Source organism: Cyphomyrmex costatus, unplaced genomic scaffold (assembly GCF_001594065.2).
Source record: "Cyphomyrmex costatus isolate MS0001 unplaced genomic scaffold, Ccosl1.0 scaffold3431, whole genome shotgun sequence".
Classification (NCBI taxonomy): Eukaryota; Metazoa; Arthropoda; class Insecta; order Hymenoptera; family Formicidae; genus Cyphomyrmex; species Cyphomyrmex costatus.
The window spans coordinates 1-10,037 of NW_017277591.1; the positions used below are offsets into that span (position 1 = coordinate 1).

The 10,037-nt window shown below is 45.6% G+C and overlaps 2 protein-coding genes across 2 annotated transcripts; one reads left to right on the forward strand and one right to left on the reverse strand.

Annotated features, from left to right (window-relative positions):
- Window positions 1-599: 599 nt before the first annotated feature.
- LOC108776167 (putative nuclease HARBI1) lies at window positions 600-1,190 on the reverse strand. The gene has a single exon (XM_018542698.1). It carries the CDS (start codon window positions 1,188-1,190, stop codon window positions 600-602), a length of 591 nt encoding a protein of 196 aa, XP_018398200.1.
- Window positions 1,191-5,089: 3,899 nt separating this feature from the next.
- Window positions 5,090-8,756, forward strand: LOC108776168 (uncharacterized). The gene is made up of 2 exons (XM_018542700.1): window positions 5,090-6,307; window positions 6,504-8,756. Exons 1-2 carry the CDS (start codon window positions 5,090-5,092, stop codon window positions 8,754-8,756), a joined length of 3,471 nt encoding a protein of 1,156 aa, XP_018398202.1.
- The last annotated feature ends 1,281 nt before the right edge of the window (window positions 8,757-10,037 follow it).

The following is a 10,037-nucleotide window of genomic DNA, read 5'->3' on the forward strand; positions in this document are numbered from 1 at the left end:
TGTGACGTACTACCCCCCCCCTCTTTCTTCTAGGGCCCGGCGCGACACCAACGCCACCTGGTGACGGCTCTGTATCCGTGTGCGCTTCCCCCTCCCTGCCCCCTCACACAGCACACACACACATACACATACACGCACTAACACATAGTGGATTAGAACCGGCCTACTATATCTACTTATATAGATATATATATAAATCATATAATATAATATAATAAAAATTAAAAAAACAGTGATGTACGTACAAAAATATGTAAGTCGCGTATTACCATATGTTAAAAGTGATACTACATACTATTACTATATTAAGATAAATTATCGTACTATATCAAAGTCAGACTGACCTTTACTTTAAGTTAATTATACAGGTTCTGTTTTCGTAATTGTTATATATGTATCATTAAAGTTGAAATATGGTAATATATTTTATATGTAATGCAAAGAGAATCTCACAGAAATGTCAATTATTATTTTTTGAAATAAATATACTCAATTAAAAATAAAAAAGGAGTCGAACTTACATAAACATTTTTATTTATAAATACATTTTTTTGCCTTCGGTTTCTAATAAACACACACACACACGTAGTTTATTATATTTATCTACCGAGATACAAAGAGTCCACTATTTCTTTTCGCTTGTCAGCTGCACCGTTGGATGCAATCAAAACATTTTCTCTATTTGCCTGTTCGTCATTTTGTTGATTTTCTTCTTCATAATCATCGAATTCATATGTATCATTATGTGTAATACAAATATTATGCAAAATACAGCATGTAATAACTACAGTTTGCATCTCGTTCACAAGAAACATATTTAAAAATTGCAGTCTGCGGAATCTCCCTTTTAAAAGACCATATGCTTGTTCAATAACAATTCTTTTGGAACTTAGTTTTGTATTGTAGTTGATCTGCCTTCGACTTAAATGTCCATTATCACGAAATGGAGTCATTAAGTATGAATGCAACGGATATGCGGAATCTCCTAGTAGGTGCGTTCCTTCGGGTAATCTTAGATTATCTTCTACAAGACCACAACCTATTGGACTCTCTCGCCATACTCTAGCATCATGTGATGAACCAGGCCATCCAACAAATACATCGATGAATTTACATTTGGCATCACAGATACTTTGTAAAATTATGGAATAAAATCCTTTTTTATTGTAAAAACTGGCTGAATCTTCCATCGGTGCAGGTATTGGAATATGTGTACCGTCAACTGCACCGACAACATTCGGGAAACTATGTCCTACCCTTAAAGTTGTAAATTTCTGTTTGATATACCTGAATTCTGCTTTTGATGGTCAGTGCAGATATTCATTTGCAAGATTGAGTAAACATTTGCACATATCCAGAAAATGTCTATGTGCATTACTTCGAGTGATGTCGAAGCGATCACCTATCCCACGAAATTATTCTTGATTTGCCAAAGTCCATAATGTCAATAGCAGTGATTTCTCAATGGATATACCATGACTACCAAATCGAACTTTCCTTGCTTTATAATAAGGTAATATATTGTGTCTCACAATCTAAAAATATATCTAGAGACACGGTAGTGTCTCGGCGCTAAGCCAAGCGCGCGACACTGCCGTGCCTCCTTTACGCGACACGGAGATTTTTCGGGGTCGAGATGATCAGATCTCAGTATTCGTCGAGGATATGGGTGTCTAGGTGTTCGCCATCGAGGAAGTAGGCGTCTACGTGTTCGCCTTCGAGGAAGTGAGTGTCTACGTGTTCGCTGTCGAGAAAATTGGTGTCTAAATTGTAAGAAACGTCGACGTCGTCGTCGTCATTATTGTTGCCAGCTACGGAGCGAAGAAATGCATTCTGGAATTTTTGGCGCAAGAGATATAAATGTGTATCTATAATATCGATCGCTGCGATCTGTAAGATCGATAAAGTCGGATTATGAGTCTCGGCAATAACAAAGGATTGAGATTAGGACATCTGTCACATTGATGGCATAGAGGCATAGACGAATACGGAAGTGAGGTTAGAATAAAGCGCCGAGACACTACCGTTTCTCCAGATGATCTCTGCAATTTGTACGATCGTTAAAGTCGGATAAAGAATCTCGGCAATAACAAAGGATTGAGGTTAGGAAATCTGTTACATCGATGATATTTTCTGCTTTATTACACAAATTCTCTGCTGTAATTCCGCTGTAAGAATATCTACAAATTATTTTCTATATAATTATTTTCTTTTTATAGCATTTGGTTAGATTATTTATTTATTTATCGAGACACTACCGTGTCTCCAGATCTGTTATTTATTTATTTGGTAGATATCTCAGTTTGTATTCTCTATTCCTTATATAATTATAAAAGTCCTATGTACTGTATACTGTATTTTATTTTCAGATTTATTGAAAGAAAAGGCCTGAATCCAATCTGTCTGTATATATACCTTTATACTTTATATTTGATTGTTATCTCAATATTACTCTTTGAAATAATTTATTATTTATCAAGTCTTTATTACAACTCAGTATTATCCTATGAAATAATTTATATTATTTATCAGGTGTTTATTACATTTGTTCTATTTTTTACAATATCTTTACAAGTATATCCTGATAAATAATACATTATTTCATAGAATGATTTTGAGATAACTACCAGACAAATAAATAATATTAAATTATTAAAGTAAAAGGCAACTCACAAACTAAACACAGTGATGAGAAAATCTCAAGACTACGCCAAATATACAATAATTTGGTATTGCCTCTTAAGGATGTTAGTAAATAGTATATACTGACAGATTGGTTCAGACTTTTCCTTTCAATAAATCTGAAATTATATAATTCAGTACAAAGAATCAGTTCATTTATAATTATGTAAAAAATAGAGAGAAGAGATTAACTGTTCGGAATTGAGCTTGCAATTCGAACTATAGTTTCGCGAGTCAAATCTAGCGCGGCGCAGCCTATGTCTCGGCGCAGCCTCTCACGCTCCAATGAGTGAAGTCTGCGACTAGAAATCGCAAGCGCTAGCATAACCAACCAGCGCATCAAGTACCGATGTGCCGGACCAATCGAGGGGCGCCAACTCGGCGGTCACCTCAAAAAGAATAACAAAATAAAAAGCGATCTAGAAATTTCCTTTTGAGAGATAATATTCATATTAATTTCCGCCGGTAAACCGATCGAAGTTTCCAGACCGCTTTCTAACTATAAACCACCGTCTTTTTCGAATGCCGCATGTAGTCTTGAAAAAGTTGGAGTCAACTCAGCGTCGTTGCGTTTCGTAAAGCGCGGGAAGTAGCCAATGCGTTATTTTCGTAAGTGTCGTCTAGAAAAGTTAAAGTCAATTAAATTCGCGTCTTTATTGTAACTTGCAGTAATTGTTAATTTCAATTTGTTAAGAAATAAAAGGTGACTTCTGTTAAACTTATCGCGTCGATTATTAGTGCTGTTCGCATTCTCGTTCTTTCCTCTTGAAAACGGAAACCTTTTCGAACATTTCTGGTCCTTCGAGCCGGATTTCTTACCCGGCACGCGTACAGCCACATTACGAGGTAATCCTTGCGAGTAAGCTCGAGACGGAGTGTAGTGAAGTTACCTGTGTAGTTACCTGTGAAGAAGTACAATATGAGTATGGATCATGAAGCTCTCATACGACGACAAGTCGAATTGCAATCTCGCATCGCGAGGACGATCGACAATCTCAAAAAAAGCGGTATGGCCAACATTACGATCGATGCAATCGATAATCGCCTGTTACGGCTAGACAGTTGCTGGGCTAAGTTCGAGCAGCAGCACGACGAATTGAGCTCCAAGTACTGGGACCTCCTACAAGCTCACGATTATTGGAACAACGACTTTGTCAGTCAGGTCGAGGAGACATACCTGCAACAGCGTATTCAGCTCATGACGATGAGGCGATCCTTGTCCGCGGCTGAGAATCCCGGCAGTTCCAGTCAAGTCGAGGTGAGATCGTCCGTGCCGCTGGCTACTTCACGTTCACGCACTACGCTACCACGTAGCCAATATCCAATTGCCGCGCTTCTCCGGCAAGTACGAGGATTGGCCAGCATTCCGAGGTCTTTTCCTGTCCATTGTGCACGGCGATCCATCCACTACAGATGTGGAAAAGCTGCACTATCTAAAGTCTTGTCTGGAGAAGGAGGCCGCTAGATTAATCAAGAATTTGCCAACCACCGCTGAGAATTACACACGAGCATGGACCGCGCTCCAAGAATACTACGAGAATAAACGTCTGTTAGTGCGATCGTGCATAGCTAATTTCTCAGAGCTGCAAAAAATGAAAAATGAGTCGGCCGCCGAATTACGTAAAATATTCCATTGTGTGACCGATGTTCATGGCACGCTGGAGAGTGTTGGGCGTCCGGTTTCGAGCAGTGAGGACTTCTTCGTTCATTTCATAGTGGAACTTATGGATTCCCGGTCGCGGCGCGAATGAGAAACTTCTCTTAGCAGCACCGCGGAGCCGCCATCTTACTCCACCTTGAGGACCTTTCTAGAACAGAGGCTGCGTATATTGGAGGCTGTACACCCTGGAAAGTCGGACAGCGGATCCGGTAAGCTCAATGCTGAGAAGGGCAAGCCAGCGCATACACACCATGCCAAGAAGCCGGAAACTAGGAAGTGTCGCTGCTCACTGTGCCAAGCGGAGCACTCCTTGATGCTGTGTGAGGTCTTCAAAGGGAAGTCGCCCTCGGAGAGGGTGCAGCACGTGCGAGAGAGCCATCTCTGTAACAACTGTCTCGGCCAGCACAAGGTTAGTGATTGTCCATCGAAGAGATCGTGTGCCGCTTGCGGAGAGCGGCATCATTCCATGTTGCATGACGCTCATCGCGATTGTGAGGGTGCCACGACGTCACTCGTGGCAAGCCAGTCGCCCAGTGGGCCAACCGTTCTCCTCGCTACGGCCGTGATCCGCGTGGTTGATAGGTTCGGCGTCCGGCACACCGCGCGAGCTCTCATCGACCAAGGCTCTGAAACGTCGCTCAGAAGCTGAAATTGATGCGCTCTCGTGCCTCCATTGCTATCTTCGGAGTTGGCGGTCAGCAGACGGCGATCGCCCGCGGCCGAGTTTCTCTCGAGTTTACATCCAGGATGGACGGACCTTCGATGATGACGTCCGCGCTAATCTTGCCTCGCCTCACTATTTACGCGGGCGGCGGTGGGATGAGTGCTCGTGACTGGCCGCACCTGCGCGGATTGGAGCTGGCCGATCCGGATTTCCTCGCGACGGACCCGATTGAGATACTCCTCGGCGCCGACGTGCATGCGGTTATTATCCGCGACGGTATAAAGAGAGGCCGTCCTTGCGAGCCTGTGGGGCAGAACACAGCGTTAGGATGGATAATCTCAGGAGCAGCCGATGCTAATATTAAAAGTCAGTACGTACATACGCATCAGTGCACTATATGTGATGATCTTTCGATGATGGTCAGACGTTTCTGGGAGCAGGAAGAACTCCCTGTTGCCGCTGCTCCATTGACGCCAGAAGAGCGGGAGTGTGAGGACCTCTTCAATCGCACGCACATCAGACTGCCTGACGGGCGGTATATGGTTCGCCTTCCAGTCACTGGACTACTTCCTGACTTCTCCAATTCACGGCAGACGGCAGCCCGGGTGCTGGCGCATGTTGAACGGCGGCTCGAGCGAGACTCAACAATGCGCACTCTCTATTGCGACTTCATGCGCCAATACGAGGACCTGGGACACATGTCAGTGGCAGAGGCTCCGACTAGTCGCACTTCAAGACGAACTTGTTATCTACCGCACCACGGCGTGTTGCGGGCAGAAAGCTCATCCACCAAACTAAGAGTCGTATTCAACGGCTCGTCAACTATTGCCTCTGGTCAGTCGTTGAACGATCACCTCTATCCAGGACCGAATTTACTGCCTTCGCTGGCTGACGTCCTTCTCCGATGGCGTCTGCACAAGTACGTCCTTGCCGCAGACGTTGAGAAGATGTTCCGACAGATTCAAGTCCACCCGAAGGATCGCGATCTGCAACGTATCTTGTGGCGTCATGATGAGGCCGATAAAATTAGGGATTATCAGCTCAATACAGTTACTTACGGTCTGGCGTGCGCCCCTTTCCTAGCTATGCGAACGTTGCGGCAGCTGGCCGACGACGAGGAGAATCATCAACCATTGGGAGCTGCCATCTTGCGCCGAGATGTCTACATGGATGACATCCTCACTGGCGCCGCCAACTACCAGGAGGCGAAAGAGATCCAGCGGCAGCTTTCACTTCTCTGCTCGGCGGGCGGGTTTCCTCTCAAGAAGTGGTCAGCCAACAACATCTACCTGCTGGAGGACGTACCAAAGGAGAATAGGCTGCAGAGAGACTCCCTCTCCTGGCTTCTTCCGGAGAGCCATTCGACGCTCGGGTTGCGGTGGCACCCTTCTCGCGACCACTTTTCAGTCGTTTGCAGGGCTGTTTCGGACTCGACTCCTACCAAGCGATCTGTCTTGTCTCAAGCAGCTCAACTGTTCGATCCGCTTGGATGGCTAGCCCGGATGGGCGAAGATCCTCATCCAGACCACGTGGCTTCAAGGACTCGAGTGGGATGATCCGTTGGCAGATGCAGAGGCTAAACTCTGGCGAGCTTTCCAGGAGGAGCTCCCTCTCCTAAGTCAAATACACGTGCCTCGATGGCTGCAGAATGAATCTTCCCACGATGGCCAGGAGATTCACGAATTCTGCGATGCTTCGGAGCACGCTTACGCGGCTGTAGTGTATCTGCGCACGTTAACACCGGAGAAGGTGGCAATCTCATTAGTGATGGCAAAAACCAAGGTGGCTCCCTTGAAGCAGGTGTCCTTGCCTCGTCTGGAACTCTCTGGTGCGGCATTGCTCGCTCGACTTGTTTGCCATGTACAGTCGGTGCTTGGGCTGCACAATGTTCCTACCTATCTTTGGACAGATTCCATAGTGACACTGGGCTGGATTCATGGACATCCGTCACGCTGGAAGACGTACGTCGCTAATCGTGTTGCCGAGATCCAGAGAATGGTGCCTGATGCCCATTGGCGTCACTTGCCAGGTCGTGAAAATCCTGCTGATTGCGCCTCTCGGGGAATACTCCCGAGCGACCTGGTTCATCATCCGCTGTGGTGGCGGGGCCCTCCATGGCTTTCTTCAGATCACGAGTCATGGCCTTCCTCAGTTCAACCCGTCGAGCGAGACTTGCCAGAGACTCGCGTCAAGTGCAATGTTCTGAAGCTGCCTGACGAGGCGCCGCTGCTAACTCGTTTCTCAACCTTGAACCGGCTAGTGCGAGTGGTGGCCTGGTGCCGTCGCTGGTTGCGAGTCATCCGTCTGCCTCCGGACGAAACTCCTGGGAGGGACCGGTTGCTATCGGTGAAGGAGATGGACGAGGCCCGTCACGCCCTAATCCATTTAACGCAGGTTACCTGGTGGAGGAAAGAAATTGACAACATTAAAGAAAATCAACCGCTACCTAGAGGGTGCGTACTCACCAAATTAAGCCCCTTTGTGGATGAGCTGGAAGTGCTTCGGGTAGGGGGACGTATCAAGTACGCACTGCTGGCCTATGACGAGAAACATCCAATGATCCTTCCGGGCGAGTCTCATTTCGCCAAACTCGTCATCGAAGCTTGTCATCGAGGTACTCTTCATGATGGAGTTCAGGCCACGCTGGGATTGATACGGCAGCATTATTGGATTCCTCGCGGCAGGGCTCTAGTCAAGAGCCTCATTCACCGTTGCGTACCTTGCTTGCGATGGCGGGCGGCGCCCTCTCTTCAAATCATGGGGGATCTACCGAGACAAAGAGTTACTCCAGCACGCCCTTTCTTGAACACGGGCGTCGACTACGCTGGTCCTGTGATGCTGCGGACGACCAAGGGACGAGGACAGAAGGCGTACAAGGCCTTCGTGGCTGTGTTCGTTTGCATGAGCTCTCGGGCTGTGCACCTTGAAATTGTTTCAGATTACAGTTCCGAAGCTTTCTTGGCTGCCTTACGACGCTTTGTGTCGAGACGCGGCTTGTGTCACACCATCTACAGCGACTGCGGCACTAATTTTGTAGGAGCTGACAGACAGCTTAGAGCTATGTTTGCCGCCAGCAGCTTAGAAGGACGAAAAATCGCCGATGGCCTCGCGTCCCTCAAGATAGAGTGGCGCTTCAACCCTCCCGCTGCGCCTCACTTCGGAGGCTTATGGGAGGCCGCCGTGAAATCCATGAAGCATCACTTGCGGCGGGTGTTGGGAGAATCTACGCTGACTTACGAGGAGATGGCTACCCTTCTTGCGCAGATTGAGGCATGCCTTAACTCAAGGCCACTCCAGGCGTTAACGGACGACCCGGAGGATCTCGCTGCGTTGACGCCAGGCCACTTTCTTATCGGGTCAGCTATCAACGCAGTGCCGGAGCAGTGTCTCTTGGAGATTCCTATGAATCGTCTGGGGAGATGGCAGTTGATACAGAGAATGCGGGATCAGCTATGGGACAGATGGTCCAAGGAGTACTTACATGCTCTCAATCACAGACCTAAGTGGTGGAACAGCAACGCTTCATTCCAAGTAGGACGCTTGTGCTTGCTGCGTAACGAGGCTGCACCGCCGACGAGATGGCCGCTAGCTCGGATCGTTAGGATCCACCCAGGAGACGACGGGAACATCAGGGTAGTAACTGTACGCACCGCCACATCTGAATTAGTGCGTCCAGTGGCGAAGCTCGTGCTCCTCCCCGTCAGCGATATCCGCGAAAGCGACAAGGCGGAAGCAAATGCGGAACCATGATGTCGTCGGGTGATTCATCATAAGTATATAAGAAAGTTTATTGTATTAGTCTATTGTACATCTTTCGGTAAGATTATGTATCCTAACCTCTTACCTGTCGACTTTTCAATCTTCACAAAAAAAAAAAATTGCTTCATGTTCACCTACCTCTAGACGCACAAGTAGAGCTCACCTCTTGTCTGCGAAAGCGCACTATTATTGATCTTCGATCAATTCACGTATTTTTCCTTCCATTCATCACTTAATTCACTCACTGTTGTCACGTCGCCGTGTGTACAATGCATTCGAATTCTCTATCACTTCACTGTCATTTAGTAATTTACTGCGTGGATCGTCGCGTTATCGCGTTGTCGCGCCACCTCGATTAATCGCGATGCGCGCCGTCACTAATTGTGAGTCCGTGTTAAATCTCAACGAGAATTATTCTGATTATTCAAGAGTTATGCCTTACCGAAAGATTGATGTAAGTGATGTATAAAAATTGTTACGGCGCACAGTAGGGACAACGGGACAAAAATCGCTGTGTCGTCAATTCTTCACCGATTTTGATGAATTTTTTTTTTGAAATGCTCAGAATAAACCGTATTTTATGAATCCACTGCCACATTGGGAATTTTGATAAGCAGAAAAATGCAGAGGGCGCACTATAAGCATACGACTGATGTTACGCATAAAAGTTCTGTGTAGGACGTTAGTTTTATGGAATTCAAAATGGCGGATCCAAAATGGCGGACGGAAATGCGAATTTTTATTTCATTTTTAACATACTTTTGTTTGTATTATTACAATTGTAAAATTGTTATACATTTATTATAACAAAAGTTGTTTGTATAAATCAGACTGATGAATATATTTCAGGAAATCCATATCCACTTAGTTTTTTATGCCCGAGTAAGAAAGTTATATATAGATTATATAAGTTTATAACATTTTTTAATTCTTATTGATATAATAAATGTATAATTTCTTGTGTTCGTGTGTATGTGAAGTGCGCACGCGAAGAGTGTGTGACTGTCCTGTGTCATTAGCATTATGATTTAATTATCATTTTCATAACTTCCTGCGATAATTCTCTTTCATTTCGTTTTTCCTTTTTTCGTAAGGTACGAATCAACGGGTCTGATGACACCAGAAGATGATGAATTACATCCAAATTAGTTAACTGCCGGTTACTCATCCGGCTATGTTTAGCCCTTGCTTCTCTAAAAACTTTATTGCTCGCTTCTTGAGCTTCTTCTGATAGCCAACCAATAGGGACGGGGAACCATTCCATTATTGCGC

Coding starts and splice junctions, on each gene's coding strand:
- LOC108776167 (XM_018542698.1), bottom strand. CDS start 1,190: ATGGAAGATTCAGCCAGTTTTTACAATAAAAAAGGATTTTATTCCATA.
- LOC108776168 (XM_018542700.1), top strand. CDS start 5,090: ATGGACGGACCTTCGATGATGACGTCCGCGCTAATCTTGCCTCGCCTC. Junction 6,308..6,503: donor ACATCTACCTGCTGGAGGAC/GTACCAAAGGAG, acceptor TTGGATGGCTAG/CCCGGATGGGCGAAGATCCT.